Below are 21,488 nucleotides of genomic sequence, written 5' to 3' on the forward strand. Positions count from 1 at the left end.
GCAGGTGCGCACTACTTCTCCACCTTGGATCTCCTCTCGGGGTTTTGGCAGCTACCCCTTGATGACGCATCCAAACCAAAGACGGCCTTTCGCACGCCGCAGGGACTGTTCCAATTCAACAGACTTCCCATGGGTCTTCACTCGGCCCCGGCGACGTTCCAGCGCCTGATGGAGCTGGTCCTCGCTGGGCTCCAGTGGGATTCTTGCCTAATCTACCTCGACGATGTAATCGTGTTCAGCAAAACTTTTGATGAACACCTCACACGATTGAAGGCAGTTTTCCTTAAAATGCGAGCGGCTAACCTCAAATTCAAACCGCAAAAGTGCCACCTCATGAGGGATTCGGTTCGTTATTTGGGCCATGTTGTCAGCCGCTCGGGAATTGCCACGGACCCCGAAAAGACAAATTGCGTGCGCTCATGGCCAACTCCTACCTCTGTTGGGGAGGTGCGTAGTTTTATCGGCTTCGCCTCATATTATCGACGATTTGTTGCGGGATTCGCATCCATCGCGTAGCCCCTCCATGCATTAACGGCCAAAGGGGTCAAATTCCGCTGGGGAGAGTTAGAACAGGCATCTTTCAATGCCGTCCGAAAAGCACTGGTCGATGCTCCTACCCTGTCTTATCCAGATTTTACCACTCCGTTCATTCTGGATACAGACGCCAGCAACACCGGAATTGGAGGGGTGCTGTCGCAAATTGTCAATGGAGTGGAGCGCGTCGTCGCCTATGGCAGCAGGGTGCTGTCGCCCGCGGAGCAACGTTACTGCGTGACGCGCCGCGAATTGCTTACTATCGTTTTTTTCATAAAGCAGTACAGGCCATACGTGTATGGCAGGCATTTCACAGTACGCTCCGACCACGCGGGCTACAATACGCCTTGCGAGTGGACCAACCATCTGGACAGCTCTCGCGTTGGCTCGAGATCCTCCAGGACTTTGTGTTCACTGTCATTTACCGGATTCAACACGGGAACGCCGACGGGTTGTCGCGACTGCCGAACAATGGGCGCTGTGCTTGTTTTTTGGGTGCGGGGCGTTGTAGGCAGCCTGACGGGGTACCGCCCCCATCCCTTGCGGCCGCGGCCGGGGATGGGGTCGGGGACCACGGGGCTCCCTCCACGCAAGTTCCGCAGGACGCATTGCTGGGCCTCGGGTTGGACGACTGGGGACGTCTTCAGATGGAAGACGTCTCCCTCCTCAAATTGAGACGCCGCGCTAGGGATGCCGAGGGTCACAGGGGGCAGGGGGGCCCCGTATCATATGTCATCCGGGAAGGCGTCCTCATGCATTGGGATGGGGGGTCCCAATCCCACACATTGGTGGTGCCCACCTCCCTGCGGGGGGCGACTTGTGTGGGAAACCCACAGTCGCCTCTTGCACTTGGGTGTTCAGAAAACACTAGCTAAAATCCAATTGGAATTTTTCTGGCCGGGCATGGCAAACGATGTGGCTGACCTTGTGCAAGGTTGCACAGAATGTGCATGGCGGAAACCACCTGCTAGGCCGTCCTGCCCGCCGCTCCAATCCATTAAAGTTTCCCGGGTCAATGAGATCGTCGCATTGGATATTTTGGGTCCGTTTCCCGCTACTCCTCGGGGTAGTAAGTACCTTTTGGTTGGGGTCGAATATTTTACCCGATGGGCCATGGCCTGGCCACTCCCCAACCAGTCTGCAGCAGCCATTACGGAGGCCTTTTTCCAGGGCTATGTCCTGGACAAGGGTGCTCCCGAACGCCTGCTGACCGACCAAGGGAAAATTTCTCTTCCACGCTGTTGCGAGATGTGTGCAACCTGCTAGGGACACACAAAATTCGCACCTCGCCATATCACCCCCAGACTGACGGTATGGTCGAGCGATTACATAGGACACTTACCTCCATGCTAAGCCACCAGGTGTCTGAGTCACAGACTGATTGGGATCTCCACATACCTGGTGTCTTGGCCGCCTATAGAATGGCGCCCCATGCTGCCACGGGGTACTCGCCATTCTATCTTATGTATGGTAGGGAGGTTTGCCCCCCAATCGACGTACAATTGCACATTAAACAGCCCGCACCTAAGGCTAAGATTGCCGACCACATCCGTGCTAATGTGCGTCGTCTCATGGATGCCCGGGAGGCTGCTCAAAATAACTCAGAAGCCCGTCAGCTTGCCAACGAGCGGTTGCGGAATCTCCGCACATCCCGCCACGTTTGGGTGGAAGGGGACCGCGCCTGGCTCCACTGCCCGCAGGTACCATTGGCTACTTCCTCAAAACTGCTTAAGCCTTGGAGAGGCCCGGTTGTTATTATTCGCGTTCGCCGCCTGCAGTGTGTCAGGATCCAGCATGGCAAGCGACGTTGGTTCGTGCACCCGTCACGTCTAAAACCTTACATTCAACCCTACACACCTCCTTCACTTCTCTGGGGCCGAGAGCGCGACATGTCTGACGAGCCACGCCGCGATGATGCTGCTTATAACTCTCGGGCAGGTCCCGCTGTCCCGCCCTCAGGTGGCTTGGGAATGAAATCCGCCACGGCCGGCCAAGCGGGAACAAGCTTGCCCGCGGGATCAGCGACCCAGGACACAAGCGCAACAGCGGGTCGTCGGTCCCCTCCTGCCTCCGTCGCGACCGATGGACCTGCCACTCGGACTCGCTCAAAACTCAAACGATTTTCATGACCCCCGCCCACGAACTCTCGTCCCAACGCGACGCCACTCACCTTGGCATCATGTATAGTGGGCGATTGGGGCATGCGTTCATCCTGCATGTGTTTATACAGTGTTGTTCTGCATCGGTGACCACAGGAGGGGGAGAGGTGCTTTCTTCTCATTTTTTTTTCTTGATTGTCACACACTCATTCTGATGGTTAACAAATAATTTCTTGTACAATTGTATTTTTTTTGACAGCCGGGTCGGCTGGAGGCTACGTAGAGGGGGGTAATGTAGTGACATAAGAAGGGAGGGGCTGCTGTAGGCTCTGGGTTCCCAGGTGGGTCCAGACGCGTAAGCCTCTGGGCACCAGGCACTGGGTTCCCAGGGGGTCCAGACGCTTTTAAGCCTTTGGGCGCCAGGCGTTGGGTTCCCAGGCGCTTAAGCCTTTTTGGCGCCGCCAGGGGGGGGGGGGGGGGGGGCTGTGTGTGCTCTGTGGGATGTCTGGTGGCGCACACGGCCCCACCCCTCGTCGGACCAGGCATAAAAGGAGAGCTCCCTGGACGATCGGGGCCCAGTTGTAACTCAAGACCCAAGACCCACGACCAGCCATCTGAAGACCCTGGGATGCTGTGAGAGCCAGCGCTGGGACTCTGGAACTCGCGACTCTACGACCTTGTGAGGGCGAGCGTCGCCAGAGTAGAGTATCTAGAGTATCTAGGCTGTGTAGCTAGGCTGTGTACCTAGGCTGTAACAGAGTATCAGGACTGTTGGAGTGTTGTATTGTAATAAAGAAGTTATATCTACAAGTGTCTCCGGAACCCGTTACACAATCACTCCAGACCAGGTGCCAGCATCATGACCAACTCGGGCATTGAAGTCACCCAACAAGACGACTCTGTCCCGAGTGGCCACTTTAGCCAGCACCTGTGACAGGAGGTCATAGAAGGCATCGGACTCATCGGCTTTGCCTGCATCCCTCCACGGATGTTCGTTTTCGGTGGGAATAATTTGTCTTTTGTGTCCTGTGTGTGTGCGCAGGGAGACTGTGGAGGTCACAGAAGAGGTAATGCCAGTTGTAATGACGACTTGGCACCACACTTGTCTTGAGATAGAACTTTATTGCGGACACGTTCACTTGACATCGGCGGAGACCCTGTTGTGTATGTCGGGTTATGAAATTGATAAAAATAATAATAATTAATAAAATAAAAAAGCGTCATTCGCGGAAATTATGCTAATGCATACATTTTAATAATCACGGAGATAATCATATTAATTCATGCGAATGCTTGCGATTATGTTAATCTGTTCAGTTATGATAATTAGGCTTAGCTTCGTTATCCAGAGTTGTATCAATCAGGATAAAACTATTACATTTCGAGTTAAAGCTTTCGTGACTGCAGGGATTCATCTTCTTGGTTCTTTTGGTAAAGTCACTTAGAAGGGAAATAATAAAATAATAAAAATAAAATATTTAATTATTTTCACGACGTTTCGGCTACAACGCAAGCAGCCGTTCCTTTTCCATTATGTACATCCACAGTGACTTGCGCACAAACACGTCGTTGACCACGACAACGAGTACCCCGTCCCTCTGTTAGCCCCGCCCCCCCTCCCGATACGTTCCATTCATTGGCTACCACATTCTGATAAGGGGGAGGGGGGAGGGGCTTAACTGGTACTTAAGAGCTTACACCTTGAATCCCTCCCTCACTTGATGAGCAAATCTGGCTGTGACGGTCCCACCTGATGACTTGGCCTGGACCCAAAAGACTGAATGGATCTTTGATCATTCTGATTATTGCTGTTGTGTTCTGCCGCAGGATACAATAGCACGTGCAGCAGCGCATGCTGCGACTACTGCAAACAAAGGGGGGAACCTAAAAAAAATAAAGAGAAAAAAACGTATCGATTTGAAAGCATTCGGAATCCGGGTGCCCCCATCAGCATCATTACTAGGGAAAAGAAAAAAAGATAGAATACAGTGTAAGGAGCACATCAAAGCGCACCTTGCGGCGGAAAATCTCCTAAAAAACCAGCAGCAGCAGGAGAAGCAGCAGCAGAATCGGCAGGGCAATTCCACAAAACATGACGACACACAAACTAGATGGGTGTGCGTGTGCCGCTACGACAAAGTCCACAATACCTTGCCGAGTCAGAGCCTTATAGAAAACGTACTGAAAGTATTTGTAGTATCAAGGGGAAGTATGTGACCAGCACCACTTCCAATGTTGTGTTACACACACCAGCCCTGGTGAACAGCTTGAGAAAAATCTACGAAGGCGCGGCTCAGTTGATGCTCCTGAATTTAGCCACGAGTGAGACTTGAACTCTACATCTGCATAACTTAAACAACCAGTGACATCTACAGAACATGACGAATCAGTGGCATCTACATCTGCAGAACACGACGTCCGTAAAGAATTACGGACGTCGTATGCTGTCTGCTACACTCAAGACAAGTGCAGGCTATGACCAATAACCACCTGAATACATCTGAACAAGAGTAGTCACGTGGAACTACACAGGAAATGTTGTAATACCAGTTGCAGCGAGAAACCGAAGTCAGGTCTCGGGGGATCTTGGTCAAGCACACATGCATGCAAGGCATGGATTGAGCTATTGGATGGAAGACACTGAAAAAACAAATTGCTGGGCAATGCAAGGAAGCAGACCAACCTGTATGCAGCCGAGGGGCTGTAGGTGCAAGCTTTATTGACAGCCGTTGGAGATGTAGCAACATCTGCAACCTTCAGCTGGCAGAAGACGAAAACCTGGACCGAGAAGAGGAAGATGGGTTCTTACTCAACCACACTGCCTACCAAGTGGCTAAAGATGGTTTCTGGCGAGGCCTGCATGACAGTAGATCACCTGATCGCCATTGTTGGTCAACGTCGTAAGGAAGCGGAAGGAATCTGTTGTATCTATGCCCTGTTTTCCGTTAATATTAAGAATAATTAAGGAATTTATTTTTATATATATATATATATACACTTTTTTGTAAATTAAATAATGAAAACAACCCACTACAAGCACACCAGGAATCTGTGAAACGGCCATTAAACTGGTAAGAAGTCGGTCACAAAGAGGTCATAGACATCCAGATGGACAAAAAGATGTACGTACTAACCTCCCAAGACATCTGGAGAGGTACAGATAAAGGTGCAGAGTAAATAACGGTTGCCACTCGCGTTTTCTTAACGTTTTCCTAACCGAAAAGTAGAAACTTAACAGAAAGAATGAACCAACAAACAATAGGGGCTTTTTTATTAGTAATTCCCTTGTATTCCTCGTATTCACCGTATATATTATTTTTGTATTGTATGTTTCTATCTACCTGACCAAAAAAATAATAATTACGAATTCCAACAGTTAAGGAAGCATAAGTGGAAACTTAGTTGCACTTAACCTCAGGACATTAAAATATAACTCAAGAATAAATGTAACACACAGGACCACAAATGTATCGCATACATCTCCTCGACCACCTTTGTCTTCCAGCGGTGTCTGACCTCAGAATGACCCACGCAGGGCAAGCAAGGAGGGAGCAAAAAGGTCACAGGGGGGAATCGGTGCCTGACATTCCAAAGACATCTGTTTTGTTTGTTTTCTCTCGCAAGAGACGCGGAGAGAGGAGAGGGGAGTCACGTTTTGAGTTAGGCACAGCACACACAGTCAGTCCGAGTCGAGCTCAGCGTTGCGACGGGGCACGCAAGGGAGCTGTGGCAGTCGTGCCTCGAGAAGAGATGGGACGACGAGACATCGTTAAAGTGGCAGCCTGAGAGCAGTCTGGGTCAAGCCGTGCTCAGTCTCGCAACTCGGCTTGCGACGCAGCGTTGCGACAGGGCTCGCAAGAGAGCTGGGGCAAATCGTGCCTCGAGGAGAGATGGAACGAGGGGTCGTTCGAGTCGCAGAAGTCTGAGTTCAACCTGGGTCGGGGCTGGGTTTCAGCCATGCTCCGGCTGGCGGAGCGTCGTGAGGAAACGAAATACCGATGCCGATAGCAGGTGTCGCTTCTCGCAGAACGAAGTTAAGTGCGAGTGAAGCTGGCAGCTGCACGAACAAGGGAAGCACGGAGCAGAGAGAGTGACGAGTGACGACAAGCAATCAACCTGTAAAAGGGCGGAGATCGCCAAGCGTCGACCAAACGAGCAAAGCAGAGCGCGCGAAGCAGTGGAGAAAGCCTGGTCAAACGGCTGTGAGGGAGAGGACAGCGCCATCGAATGCGCCGTGTGCCTGAGGGCACACCGACCAACGACCAGCGTGAACACACAAGACGTCCAGAGCGACGGCGAGCATCGTGCCGACTCAACAATCAATCGAGCAGTGGAGAAGCCTGGGGCTGCCACCAAGAGAGCGCGAGCGCCACCCAGCGCCACGAGCGACCGAGCATCTTCAAGGACAGCATCGTGCCAACTCGTCATCTAGCAGTAGAGAGAGAGAGCGCACAAGCCGAGCGACACGCCGAGCGAGGGAGCAGCACGACTCGATGCGGCCACGCCCCACCCAGAGAAAACTAGCCGCTGTTTGTATCCTCCCACACCAACGCACACGAATAAGACTTTCAAAAAGTTATCTTTGTGTTTCAAAAAGGGTTGCCATTTCGAGGTGGTGCGTTCAATATCAACTGATCGTGCAAAGCAGTTGCTGCCGTCGAGTTACATGAATAAGAAATGTTTTAGTCATTCATTTTCGTTACTGCATAATCTTGTCCATGAATTATTGACGTATACCTGCTTTTGCATGATAGAATGTCACATGCTTGTTAGAATAAAATTGCTTAACACCAACTGTTCGAGTGCTTCTTTCCAAGTCCATGCAAAACTATCTTATTCATAAGAGCTGTTACCTGCGATGAGATGTGAAAATGGAGACCTAAAATATCATAACACACTAGGATAATCGGTAAACGTTTAATCGATGATAATCGTGTTATCCTGATTGATATAACACTGGATAAACGAAGCTGAGCTTAATTATCACAACTGCTCACATTAACATAATCGCAAGCATCCGCATAAATTACTGCGATTATCATAATTTATGCATATAATTACGTGCATTATCATAATTTATGCATGTTAATACACACATTAACATAATTAATGCGATTTGTGCATTTTTCGGAAAATTATTAATTTTTATTATTTTTATCAAAATTTCATAATCCCAACACATACAACAAATCTATGAAGAAGCGAAGGACGTTGTCACTTTGCCGGAGCAGCAAGCCAGAAGTAAGGTCTGTGCAGGTGAGACACCTGCACAGACACCGTAGACGTATGACACGTGGCTTTAAATAGGGCAGGCCAGCAGAAGTATAATACTGCACCGAGCCCACCTCTTAAGGGGCTCCTCCCACCCGCAAACCAAAGCAGTCACCAATAACGCACATTGACCACATCTCTCATCAGTAGTGTACCGACAGACACCACGTGATAAAAAGCATTAACTATACACAGAGCAAGATTCAGCGGCATTTCAACGTCAGGATGTTATATACGCAAGCAGTGGAATGCCACCTTCACAAGGAGCATACACATTCATCAGGTGGGATTAGGAGAGGGAAATCTCACCCAGAGTTAGAAATTATTTGGTAGCTGAGTGGAGAGTTCCTGTCCAGGACCGGGGTTGCAAAGCAGCTGACCACGAAGATCCGGAGTGGAACGTGGTTCAGTGTCTGCACGCTCGCCTCGACATGCAGAGTCTGGCCCAGCTGGTATACAGTGGAAGGTCGCGCCACACTCCAGTCGTCTTCATAAAACAGAAACCAATTAGACAACTTCAAAAAACACAATTGCCAAGGCCGAGTGCAGACTAAAAGCAAGCACTTTCCTGGCTATGCTCACCACTGCTTGTGGAAGAATCCCAGATAAATCATGGGACCTCCTTCGCCAGTACCAAAATATGGGAATTGGTTTATCTTTTTTCTGGCAACAGGCGTTAAGATGTTAAAACACCAAACAGAAACCTTTTGCAAGGAATCTTGTGCATTAAGCACAATATTTGTGGTCGGAATGCAAAAAAAAACTCGAAAGAAAGCCGTCTGGTGTGGACCAGTTTCAAAGACAATGCATATATTATCAGAGTCTTTGTTTGCATTCTGACCAAGGATTGTGGTTAATGCAGACATGATTCCTTGTAAAAAAAGGTTTCAGTTTGGTGTTTTAACATCTTAACACCCGTTGCCAAACAGTGGAAAACCTAGTCTTAAAACTCGGATATAGTTTAGGCACCTCGGGCATATATCTGGCCTATGTTTCAATACCAAGCAAACATATTGAAGGGTTTATAGTCTAAACTGCCATCCTGGTAGTAGCCATGTGCATAATAGGCGATCAACGTCCTCACATCACCACTGACCGGTCATGAGCCTCAGCGTGAAGCTCAGCTGCTGTTGCATAACCTTGGCGCTGCTGAAGGGAATCCATGTGGGTTTGATGGCATTGCTGGACACGTTCCCCTTCCTGCAGTGAGGAGATCAGGCACACATTCTCGACAAACGAGCAGAGGTGGGCGATGCTCAACAGCACTAATTGCAATGCTGTTAACATCATCTTACAACGAGTAGACAAGCGAAGATATACATAACCATATTTTCAGAGTATATTTAACATCGCAACGTGCAAGACTTATATCCGACGAGGACCAAATAAGAGACTTGGTGCAATGAATGCTATGCAATGGAGTATAATTAAGGGGACCGGGGTCCACAGTATGCACGGCATGCACCACTTCAGGCGTGGACACTTGCAACGCAGGATGTTTGAGGCAGGCCACGCCATACAGGAGCTTGATGTGAACCCATCCGTAAAGTTGGCACCAAAAACCCCCACGACAGACAGCACAGGGAGACCTTTCATCGGTGGATTAACTCGCTGTTATTTTGGCTTTATTGCAATTCAGGCCTCGCAAAGCTAAAGCACACGAAACGGCAACGTAGTTTGTAAAGACAATGGTAGAATTGCAAGCAGTTTAGCTGGACTTCAAAATTAAGAAAATGTCAACAAGAGACTGCTGGTGAACTCGCCTGGGATAGCGGCAAACGACCGGCACGGCGACGTAGTTTGTGCGGATAATGCCCGTGTTGGACATGGGGCGGTAGTAGAGGTAGTTCTCGTAAGACAGCAGCTCTGCACTCATCTAAGGAGAGGGGAAGACGTGGGGGTTTTTTTTACCTATTGCAATACTAGTAGAGGTAAAAAAACATGCTCAAACACCTTGGTGGAAGACCCAATGCAGCAGTTCCATGGTTTAAATCATTCACCTAGCTCATGTCCACCATAAAAACCACACCCACACAAACCATGGCAGATGCAGATTCCCGATCTATTATGGAAGAATAAAAACGCTCTAATGCACGACTGGTCATCCAGAACAAACCTCAGCATAATAATGCAATAACCGATCTACAAATACTAAGGAGACTTCAAAGTGATACACCCCGCTGTTAATGAAGAAGTTTGGCTCGAATGCTGAATTTTAGTTCAGCATCTAAACTCGGCGAAAAAATAAAGCAGTTGGATTGCGCAGATTATGTTACAGCAGCATTAGTAGCCAGTTACCTGGAGGCTGCTGCCACAGCTTTCTAGTGCGTAGAGGAACGTCACCGTCCCAGCAAGGGCGTCGCTCCTAGTGACGGGGCAGGTTGGCACTCCCAGGGACAGATCACTCGCCTGGGCCAGGTGACCCGTGCCGAACAGGTCCCTGCTCACGGTCAGCGTGAGCGTCGCCTCGTCACACACCACACTCACCGTGGCGGATGTGGCCACTGCAGCTGGCGGTGCCGCACGGGACGAAACGCGAGTTACCCAAAGTGACACAGGTGGTCAGTGAAGCCATAAAAAGTCTGTGATACGCGAGTCACAATCATGCACACGGAGCTACTAATACTAGGGTTCGAATAACCCCAGTAGCACCTCAATAAATGTATACACGCGTTACGACAGGTTAAGAATAAGTTTTGGCAATCCACTACTGGATCAAGTCTCGCACATTGCGGTCGTCAGTTTGACCATACAGATCAGAACGGGCCGGTTTTAGGCAAAGCCCAGGTCTACACACTTGTCGCCGATGTTAACATTACCGGGACGCAAATTAGTGTTCAGGTATATAGAACAGTTAATTAACCACCACGCCACACTACCAAACCCATGGTTAGTGCGGGTATATTATGGCGTTCACATCAGTCAACACGGTAGTTGCATTGAACAACAAAACTACAAGTTTATAAAGGCATCTTTCGACCAAACTGCACTCACCAGAGGCAAGACATAACAACCCCAAGACCGCAAACAAAGCCCTCGTGGTCTCCATCGCAAGGACAACAAAAACCGAGACTTAGCACGGCACCAGCAGAGCCAACGCAGCTACTGTCCCGACTCGGGGCTTTTATCTGCGCCCGGCCTCATTCAGTTTCAGTAATGAGCCAATGAACTCCTCCTGCGTACGTGCCGCGTGATTGCGGTGCTGCTCCAATCCATGCACGTATGCCGAGCTCAAGCAAACCTCTACTGATGAGACAATCAGTGAGTGGATCTGCTCTGATACAATCTCGCTGATGAGACAATGCGTGGGTGGATCTGATCCAATCTGGATCGGGATCGCTGAGGGCTCTCCATATAAAAGGGAGCCGTTGCCTAAAGGAGGCGACGCAGCCGATTTGTTTTACGATGGCGACCCTGCGAGTTTTTCTACTGCTCCTGACCAGGTGAGGAGGCGGAGGAGCGTGCTGAGGGGTGTTCAGGGATGTTACTCAACATCTCTGGATAATGAAGTCATGTGTACGTTTGTAAGAGCGAGCGTATCCATATCGCTCTGGGTAACTGCCATGCATTGAGATAAAAATGTGGAAATGCGGTCCTGAAATGTCTCGCTTACACCATTTGTGGGTGGTAAGGGTTCCAAAGGTGGCATTGCGTGGCGCTGTTCACACCAACTCCATCGTGCACCGTGCTGGCCTTGAATAGGTGCTCTCTAAAATCGCTACTGGCCACTTAATATTTTTTTTTTGGGGGGGTGGGGGGTGTGTTTGCCTCTCCTCTTTCCCTGCGTCCTCTGGTCTTGGCGATCACGTGTCTCGTGCTCCCAACAGCTTCCTCTGCCTGGGCTCCGTCCTCGCGAGGCTTCGCCAGTCGCTGGGACCGCGGACGCTGGGGGAGCCGAGCGGTAGGGGGCGCTGCTGCCGCCACAAAACCACATCGCGCATTCGCTCAATACCACCTCGTGTGTACAGACACCGCCGTGCGCAAGACTAGAAGGGCGGCGTCTCGGTGAACTGGAAAACCGTTACCGGCGAAATGAGTTGCCCACAAGAGCGCTGCCTGGACGAGGTGGGGGTGCCTGTATTGTGCGCTGCAGCAGTCACGTGACGCGACGTGATCGCTGCTGGGTACGGGGCCGGCATGGGGATAATTAATAATCCTCCAGCGCATGGAAAAGGGGGCGTTCAGGGAGGGACATTAACTCCCTTGCACGTTTCTTTTTACAATAATAACCCTTTTGAAAAATATGGCTTTTGACGGATTGGTACGGCTCTTGAAACTGTAAATAGTGAGTTGTACAACTTGGACAGCACACGACTACACGTAACACTCGCGTGGCAAAATCATCATGGCCTTGTTCCTTTCCATTGCAGTAACAACGAACTTGTACACTCGCGTTGATAATTTGCATTTATCAGGCTCTACCTTGGCAACTTTCCACTACAATTTCAAGAGTCTAATGCAGGGGTCTACAACCAAAATATCAAGAGCCATGTTTCAACCTGTGGCTTCGAAGCTGCAGGTTGACGATCCCTGGTATGAGGTTCATACTGTCGAGTCGTGCACGTGCCTCTTTTTTTAATTTGCGCCAAATTAGAACGCTGCAACACCTAACAGACTTGTGTGCACAGAAAAGGTAAGGGACTGATGTGCGCCCACCCAGCAACCGGCACGGGCTGTGTTTTTAATTGCTCCCTAAGGTGTAGTTGATGTTGACGTCTCAACTTCTGAACTGCCTCCCCCAGGTCTGCTGAAGCAATGCCTCTCCTCCACTCTGGGTTTCTCTGTGGGATGGCGCAGCTCCTCTGACAGTGATTACCGTGTCTTTGTACGGAGTGAGTCCACCAGCTTTCACTTCAATCGTGATGACATAATTAATCATCTTGATCCGTTGCATGATTGAATATATCAAGCTTCTCAAGGATCCTAGCAACTTGATTCAGGGCTGATATTCTCTGGCCACTTGTTTTGGTCCCAACTGCTTCGTTTTCGATGCGTTCTGACCTTTGCAGTTTTTCCTATTCGGTGTCGCTTTTTAGGTTTTTTTGTTCACTCTCCATTGTGAAATGTAATTATTATGAACGATGGGAAATGTAATTATTATGAACGATGGGAAATTTAAGAATCTTGGGTTCATTTCAACTAGTCTAATACAGCAGACGACAATCAACCCTTATTTTTCCATAGGATAAATGCGTGTGTTTTTGACAATTCGTTTTTTACCCTTTTATCTGGCAACAAAACTGACACTTTTTTACAAAGAGTCATGTTTGCATTGACCACTAAACCTGCAGTCGGAATGCAAACAAAAACATAACTCGGATAATGTATGCACTGTCCTTGAAATGGATTGGTCCACACCCGAGACGACTTTCCTTAGGGCCAATTATCATTTTGCTACTGGCAAACAAGGTTCCAATGGTACATGTGTTTACTAAAACAGTTGAATACCTTATCAATGCCTACGCAATAGGCTTTTTTTCATTGGAACATTTAATGCAAGGTGGTACCTTCTGTTATAAACTGAACCTGGTGACTCCTGTCAGACTCTGGTTCTCTACTTGCATCGTCTGCATTTCCCACCGGAATCCTCCGTTGTCGACTTGGACGCTCATATCGCTAAATCTGCCACGCAGCTATTAGACGAGGTCGTTGTGCAGGTTTGGGAGTACCGTAACTCCAGTGTATTGAGTATCCTGTGTCCTGGGGACATTCCTGGTACTGTGGAAACTTCCTATTCGCGTTGACGCTGACACCATACTTTGTTGTTCTCTTGCAGTCACGCTACCCACATGAACTTGTGGTGCGCAATCCATCCAGATGCAGGTTTTTCTAACTTTGTTCTTTATGTCTCCAGCGGTGCGGAATGAGGCCGTGGATGTGGAGTCTGTGCAGGGGGAGTGTGGCTTCTCCATCGCGAGGGACGGTGCTGCGCTCCACTTCACCGCTGCTGGTGATGCCTGCCACGTGCGCGTGGAGGTGAACACGAGGAGACCGTTGACTTGCGTCGATCCTAGTACCCGCTGGGACTGCTGTGGCAGTAGCGAAATTGATGTTTCACAATCCATAACCGATCGACCATCACGTGCCACCGATGTTGTCTGGCCAGAATCGAATTGAATTTTGTCTACTCTGGAATTTTCCCCTCCACGTTTGCTTGGCTCGTACATTTATTTTTAAGTCTCTTCCAATATTTTTTTTTAGCTCATGCCGTCCAATCTGGAAGTTGTTTTTATTGCTTTTTCTATTTATTCCTACAAAATGTATTTATTTCGATCATCCCTTGGTGGTATCGACTTTGTTTCTAGTTTATACAGCAGCTCTCTCGACTGGTATCCCTGTACAATCGATGCAGTGCTCATTCCATCTGTCTTGTTATCAAGATCTTGCATCCTTGTTTTTTTATCAGTTTACCTTTTTATTTGTGCTCTTGTTCATTCTATGCCATGTTGCTATATTACGCTTCCAGCCATTCCTAAGTATCCTTTCTTGCCCATGTCCTTGCCTCGCCTTGCATTGCTCGTTTCTTTATTCTCCGTCTCCTCAGTCTTTTGTCTAGCATAATCTTTCTTCCTGTGCTTAACGGTAAAGGATTTGCCATCTAGACGTGCATGTCGCAAAAGTAGTCGCCTTTTAATAGAGGCAATGTGTGAACGGTTAACTGTTTCCATCGCACAAAACACTGCATAACAAGCTTTCAGTTTATGTATTTCACGCCTGCCAATGGATGCAGCTTTCGCAGTACTCTTCAATGCAAAGATGGGAATCGGAGCAGTTTGCTTGGTGTAGAATAATCGGCACTATGTATTGCTACAGAAAGTCACTATCCAAGCTGACTTGTAAGGCACCAACGTAGTTGTAAAAAAAATATTGCACATGTATTATCTACAACAAGAAAATGTAACTTTTGGCAGACCTAACCAACATACGAGCTTTGTGACAGAAAGATGTGCACTACTTGAGGTTACTTGCACAAGACATGAAAGTGGAAACCAATAATAAATGTGTCGTTGACACAATGGACTTTCTGCCCAGGGATCGTGATGCCCGTGTGAAGGGTGAGAATTTGTGAGTACGGTTGTTTTGTGGGGAGATTAATGGAGGTTTTGTGGCAAGGTCAATATGGAAAATGTATTACACGTAGAGCGCAGCGCAGCATCCGTTTGTACAATGACAAGGGTTAACCTGGGAAAGTGATTTCGGACCCAGGAATGCAACCCCCACGTGCGGGGTCTGCCTGTCGTAATTTGGGTGGCAGGTGGTGGCGTGTTCCTAATTGACAGTTTTAATTGTCATTAACCTGACCTCACCCAAACCTTTAGAATGCACGAAATCTGATTGTAATTGAGCCTTCCTGGCGCACTGGCCCCCGAGTCCGATTTTGAGGGCTGCTGATTTCACCAGGACGGCAGGAGGAAGATCCAGGTGGAGCTGCACGAGATGCGGCAGGGGCTGAATGGGCTCGTCTGGGCTTTCACCATCGACTGCCCTGAGAACCTTAGATCTGCGAGGGCTGGAGGTGAGTACCATTGATTTGACTCTGCTAATCGGACTTGGTGCTCTAGAATGGGTCTGCTGGGTCAACGGCTGCCTTTTTTGTATCGACCCACATCATCTCTCCTGGTGCTTTTGCACTTCATGCAAATGCGTTTCATGCCCTTGGCTTTTACTGGACAAACTTGCAGCTTGACTCCTTTTCCGATGCACTTCCCCCCCCCCCCCCCCCCCCCCCCCCCCCCCCCCCCCCCCCCCCAATGGCTGATTGCAATAATTGCACCATTATAAACGCGTTTTCCTAATGCACTGCTGGTTGGTGCGGTTTAGTAGCACTGACCTGCAATGCAACAAATTGTGCTGCACTGCCATAGCCTTTTACAGCCAGTGAGCACTGTTTGTCCATCTTTGCTTGTACACTCAACCCTGCTCCGCTTCTGAGATTGGGTGTGTTGCCCGGGTGCTTTTGTCATGTGCCAAGTAACATTCATTCACATACTTGACACGTGGCTCGAACGATGACTTGTATTTAAGTACGTGTGGGGTTTTGTACGATGACCTGTTGTGCTCATGCTGTTTTTTTAGAGATCGCCACGTGTTCTGGTCAGAGCAGGAACTTCCCATGCAACTCTGTGCAGAGTGTCCCGAGCGCAGACGTCTGTGCACAGGGTGGCTGCTGCTTCGACCCCACTCAACGCCGCTGCTTCTACAGTGAAGCTGGTACGTAGCCGCCTCAAAACAGAGATTCCATAATTTACTACCTAAACTAGGCTCTTACTGCGAGGTTCAATGTTCGCACAGTAGCATCCTGCTGTGCTGGTTCTCTGAACTTGTTGCATCACCACGGGCTACATGGGGCATCTTTCGTGATTCACCGAACTCTCCATTACCCTCCCACCATGCTCCACCCAGTGTGCACCACAGATGGGCGCTTTGTGGTGCCTGTGTCTCGGAACCTAACGTCTCCACCGCTGGACCTGAGCACCGTGCGTCTGACTGGCAGTAGCAGTGCAGCCCCGTGCTGGTGTCTGCAGACCTTGCAGTCTTTGACATACCCATGGCAGCGTGTGGTGCCTCTGTACAGGTAATGGGCTCCTGGTCTCTGCTTTGCCCTGCCCCCATCCTGATGGTGGTTGTTTGGCCTTGTTGAAGTGCTGCATCGGACCCTTCACGATGTACATCTACTTGAGTACAGTCATGCACTAGTTGATAAAGAACAGCGTGGTCACTTATTGCGTGTCTAATGAATCGAGCCCCAAAGCAGAATTTAGGAGGATCCTAATATCTAATTTTGAGCAATTTGGACTCTTTGACAGTACCAGTTATCAGTCTTCTGCTTGCTCACTCAATGGAAGTATCGTTGTGTATACTACTTTTTGTTGTGACCAGTGGAGTGGACAGGAGCTCGTGTACGAGTTAATGTTGGTCTCTGAGCGGGAGCTCTGCGTCGATGGAAACGTCGCCATCACCAAGTCGTCCACGTACAAGTAAGCACTGCCACCACCCCTCTGCACGTGCTGTGCTCATGAGGGTCCAGCACGAGATTGCAGAGGAGATCCACCCCAATCGATGGCCACTGTCAATGAAACATGAAATATTTTCAGCATTTCCCTGCAGAACCATGACCAATCTGCTTCCATATTCAACGATTTAATTTTCAAATTGGGACATTCAACGCACAAGGGCAACTTCTTCGTCCAGGATCTTTTTAACATCGCCTGAAGTAGGAGGAATATGGTTTATGGCTAATGTAAACACGGTATTAACCAAATTTGTTCCTTGACTGGTACGACTGCAAAGCACCCTGTTTGTTGTGTGGCTCCTGCAATTTCTTGCTGCCGTGAGGGCGTTGTGCATGACCTTTTGATGGGTGGTGTTTGTTTACCAGGATGGTTCTTCAATGCCGCTTCCTTGGAAGTGGAGACCTGCAGCTTGGAGTGCAGGTGAGCACTCTTCCACCGCCACCTCCAGCCACAGCCACTGGGCCCCTCTCCCTGCTGCTCCAGGTCTTCACTGGTGAGTACTGCCCTCCCACACCCTGTGCAGCTGAACGGACAAATGGCACTTTAGGGGAACACGGGTTGTGATGTTGCTCTGCCCAGGGAAGGCTTGAGTCGGTATTCTCCGTATTAGGTCTGCCTCGAAGCCAGCTGTAAGTCGTACTTATTTTATCCTGTGCGGAGCTAGCAGCTCAACCCTGGTTTAATTTCTCCTGATGCAGGCTGCATGCGCTTTTTGAATGCATCTGCAACATTAATCGGCATGGCTGCTGGACTTGAACTGCAAACGGATGACGTGCTAGGCTGTGCTGCCAGTATTGTGAACCTGCCAACAGTTCATAATTAGCCATAAGGGAACTAGAACGACTTGCACATTCTCCATGGTACGACGTGTAACTTCAAATGCTAATTTCTGCTGAGGTTTTGATCTAGCAGCTATTAGCTTAAAACCATGTTGGTGTGGGGCCGACATTGAACGGGATGACAATGGCCCCTATCAATCAAAACGGTCTCCTTGAGGGCACTGTTTACAGGGCAATTGGACTGGCTTTCTTAGCCTCATTTGTCAGGTCACAATTGCTTGAACGAATTGTTATCAATAGCTTCATTGGTTACCAATTGGCTAAAAATAGAACTAGAACTTGGCCAACTGTTAGCACCGGATTCCCATCCCTCCGTGTGGAAACGTGCCCCTTACTACATCTACAGACATTTAGAGATGCCGTTGTATAACACCGTATGTAGGTGAGGGTCACAGCATTTTATTCTGAAAATACAAATGAAATATAAACCACGGTTTATGCCAGGAACATGTTGAGATGTGCACTAGTTCAATTCAAAAGTAATGCGCACGTTTTGGGGATTTGTGCTTTGCCTTATCCAATGTGCTCTAAACAGGGTCCTTTACACCACTAATCCACATGCCTTGTGAACCATGTCTGCACGCTGACAGACAACTCCTACACCACGCCGTACCAGCCCTGGCAGTACCCGCTGGTAACGCTTCTGGGAACGCCGCTCTACCTGCAGGCGTCACTGCTGCACCGCTCTGACCCCACGCTGGTGCTCTTCCTGAAGGACTGCTGGGCCACGCCCACGGCAGATGCCACCGACCCCACCAGTGGAGCTGGATGGGTGAGGCTGGATGGTGTAGTGCTCTCTCACTGCCACAGCAGGGCCTGCAGAGGCAACCTGGTTTGAGGCATTGGTTGTCTCGTTTCTCTCCCACGTAAGCAGAGTTGTGCTAATTACAGTCCCCATGTAATGACAACGGCTCGTGGAATGGTGACTATCAAGTACTGGCGTCTAAGCAAGATTGCAGTGCCATCCCCAAATGTCGATAGTTACCGCTCCTTGGGTTGTTCTGGATGTTAACACAGCCACCCTCTGCCTCCCAGAGCTGGTGGATTGTACAAGGCCCGACTACATGCAATGATGGTTGCATTGCACAGATGCACTGCATATTGGCATTTGGGCTGCCTTGCTAGTCGTGAGCATGTCTTGACTAAAGCTGACCTTCATCCTTGCGTGCAGATTTAAATAAAGATGCGTGCATTCAATCTGCTTTGAATTGAGGGTAAACGGCACTTTTTCCTGTGCAGCTGCCCCGTGCAGTCTCTTTGTTGCAGTGTGTTCTTCCCTGGTGTTGCTGACCTGCCACTGCCTTCTCACTACAAGCGTCTGGCACTCCAGGCCTTCGCCTTCATGAACTCTGACCGCAGCACCACCCGTGACCTCGTGAGTGCCCGATTCTTTCCATCAATTAAAAACCAGGTCACCATGGAGGGATGAAGTTTACGGTGTACAACTGGGGAGGGCAAAAGAACTACCTAAAAACATGGGGAAACTTTACTTACCGAAGCGATGCATTCTGTCTGCCACAGGTTTACCTGCACTGCTCTATCGTGGTGTGCGACAGCTCCAGCCCCAACTTCCTCACCGAGTGCAATCGGCAGTGTGGACAGACCAGGCGCTACCGTGAGCACCACCGCGACCTATTGAATATCTTGTGCTTGTTTACCCAGAAAAGCCTTGCAGAGTAACGATTTGTCAAAGGACGAAGGGGCTTTAATGTTGCTATGTTATCGTTTATATTTAGAGTGCATTTCCTGTGACCTTTGCAGACTGGTTTGACAACCCGTTGCATGCCATAATTACCTACTCGTTTGATTTTCTGGGGAACTTGACCTGCAGCATATGATGTCCTTTCGTATGGGCCAGTGGTCATCGACCGCTTTCTGTTCTTGTTCCAGAGCGCAACGCCATCTCTGACGTTTCCAGCGTGGTAGGAAAGCACGTGGTGTCGCTGCAGGGCCCCGTGCTCTTTGAAGAAGCGCCTGTTAACGACGCTGCACTGATGTTGCTGGAGGCTCCCTCCTCATCGTGGGCCTCGGCTGGGACTCTGTCCTTTCTCCTCGTCATTGCCACAGCCGTCATTGCTCTCCTGTCTGCTGCCATTGCCGTCAGGAGGCGCAGGAGCCGGGCTGTGGCGCTTGACGGGAGTGGCTATTGATGACTACTTGTGATTGCTGGCACTTGCATGTCTTGCTGACCATTGTCAAAAATAAAATTCTGAAATCCGCTACTGCTGTTTTGACCTTTTTACGAGGATTGTGTGCACTATGTAGGCAGTATTAGTGCTGCATTTGGCCACGTTTATTCCCCAAGGCAAGTCCCTCGATAGCAGCAACGTGTACCAAGGTTTAGGCCATTGGCTTCAAACAAGAGCACCTTGCCATGCTTAAAGAATCTGAATCCAGGTTGCTTAAATTTATGACCTAATGAATCCTTTTTCCCCAAACACGCAAATGTGGACATTATGTTCCAGAGACATTTTTCCATCACACTAACAAACTATTTCAAAGGAACGTCAAGAATGTGTGGGGCAAGGGGGGAGAAACGGAATGCTGCCAACTTTAACTAGCTTTAAGTAAAGGTTGGGTTGACCTTGGTTGTAGCATTACAAAGGGTCTGTCTACATTGCCAAAAGTGCTCTTCCCCTGGAAAAGACAACCACAACGCTAATGGAGGCTTCACTAGACATTCTTTGTGGTCTTCAGATCCCTGGGTTTTGAAGCAGTGACGCATCTGTCTATCTGCATTGGGGTGACTGCTGGATAAACTTTGCCTCCACTCGGTTCCTCAACGTTTAATTTCTTGGGTATGATCACCACACATGCTGATAGCCCTGGAGTCTCCTGTCTACAACTACCTGAACTCTGGGACCTGTTAAACCATCTGCCTGGAAAACTCGGCTGTTGGGAAGACAGTTTGCCTCAAACACAGCCTGGAAATCATTGACCTCCTACCTTGGCGTTTCTCAACTTCCTCGAACTGTATGAAGGACGGACAACCTGTAAAGACCATTTCAACTGGACTTGCTCAATCCTGCATAATAGCTGACATGATGACGCATGGGGCGATTTGGATGTTCCTTTTAAGTCTTACCTGTTAAAGTAAAAAACACACACGAAACATCTACGTGACGTATTGCCTGAAATGTCATGGTATAAAGTTACTTTGTCCTGAACAAGTCCCTGCGGGGTGGGCTGGTAGGAACGAATAACCAAAGAATATAAACATAATGTATTATTACTTGTTTAGACTGTGTGGCTTTCCTGGCTTAAGGTTTTTGTAGGGTCCTGCCAAGTGTTTGCAGTAGGGGGCGTTGTTGCTACACCTAATCAGACGATACGAAGGGAGAGTTTGAGGCCTAGTTCTAGGCTTTAGGCCTAGCTGTAGGCTTTAGGCTGCTGTGAGTTAATTTTTAATTAAAATGTTTTAATTATTTATTTAAACACTTTAAATTTAATGTTTCTATTTAAAAACATCAGGGAATGTAACATCGTTAAACATTAACTCCCTTTCACATACGTGGGGGTACGATACGAAGGGAGAGTTTGAGGCCTAGTTCTAGGCTTTAGGCCTAGCTGTAGGCTTTAGGCCGCTGTGAGTTAATTTTTAATTTAAATGTTTTAATTGACACGTTCCTTCGGAGTGGGCAGGTAGGAACTTGGTTGGACAGCGTATTCGTGCACGACAGACAGACAAATAATCCCTGGTGGGGAGTGTGGAACCTGTTGTTCCTACCTGT

The 21,488-nt window shown here is 48.9% G+C and overlaps 1 protein-coding gene and 1 pseudogene across 1 annotated transcript; one reads left to right on the forward strand and one right to left on the reverse strand.

Annotated features, from left to right (window-relative positions):
• Positions 1-4,435: 4,435 nt before the first annotated feature.
• Positions 4,436-10,953, reverse strand: LOC133360705 (zona pellucida sperm-binding protein 3-like). The gene is made up of 9 exons (XM_061579491.1): positions 10,899-10,953; positions 10,203-10,414; positions 9,664-9,780; positions 9,001-9,100; positions 8,214-8,391; positions 7,814-7,898; positions 5,509-5,568; positions 5,317-5,411; positions 4,436-4,451 (listed from the first exon to the last, which is right to left on the reverse strand). The coding sequence occupies exons 1-9, from the start codon at positions 10,951-10,953 to the stop codon at positions 4,436-4,438; spliced, it is 918 nt and encodes a 305-aa protein (XP_061435475.1).
• Positions 10,954-11,167: 214 nt separating this feature from the next.
• LOC133360545 (zona pellucida sperm-binding protein 4-like) lies at positions 11,168-19,907 on the forward strand (annotated as a pseudogene).
• The last annotated feature ends 1,581 nt before the right edge of the window (positions 19,908-21,488 follow it).

The sequence above is a fragment of the Lethenteron reissneri genome, chromosome 69 (genome assembly GCF_015708825.2).
Source record: "Lethenteron reissneri isolate LAM-NWPU_2019-01 chromosome 69, ASM1570882v1, whole genome shotgun sequence".
Classification (NCBI taxonomy): domain Eukaryota; kingdom Metazoa; phylum Chordata; class Hyperoartia; order Petromyzontiformes; family Petromyzontidae; genus Lethenteron; species Lethenteron reissneri.

What these genes read in the sequence shown, in the direction of transcription:
- LOC133360705 (XM_061579491.1), bottom strand. Translation starts at nt 10,953, where the DNA reads ATGGAGACCACGAGGGCTTTGTTTGCGGTCTTGGGGTTGTTATGTCTT. An exon ending in GTTGTTATGTCTTGCCTCTG is followed by an intron (nt 10,415 to 10,898) that starts GTGAGTGCAGTT and finishes CGGCACCGCCAG; the next exon opens with CTGCAGTGGCCACATCCGCC. An exon ending in CAAATAATTTCTAACTCTGG is followed by an intron (nt 7,899 to 8,213) that starts GTGAGATTTCCC and finishes GTGTCTGTGCAG; the next exon opens with GTGTCTCACCTGCACAGACC.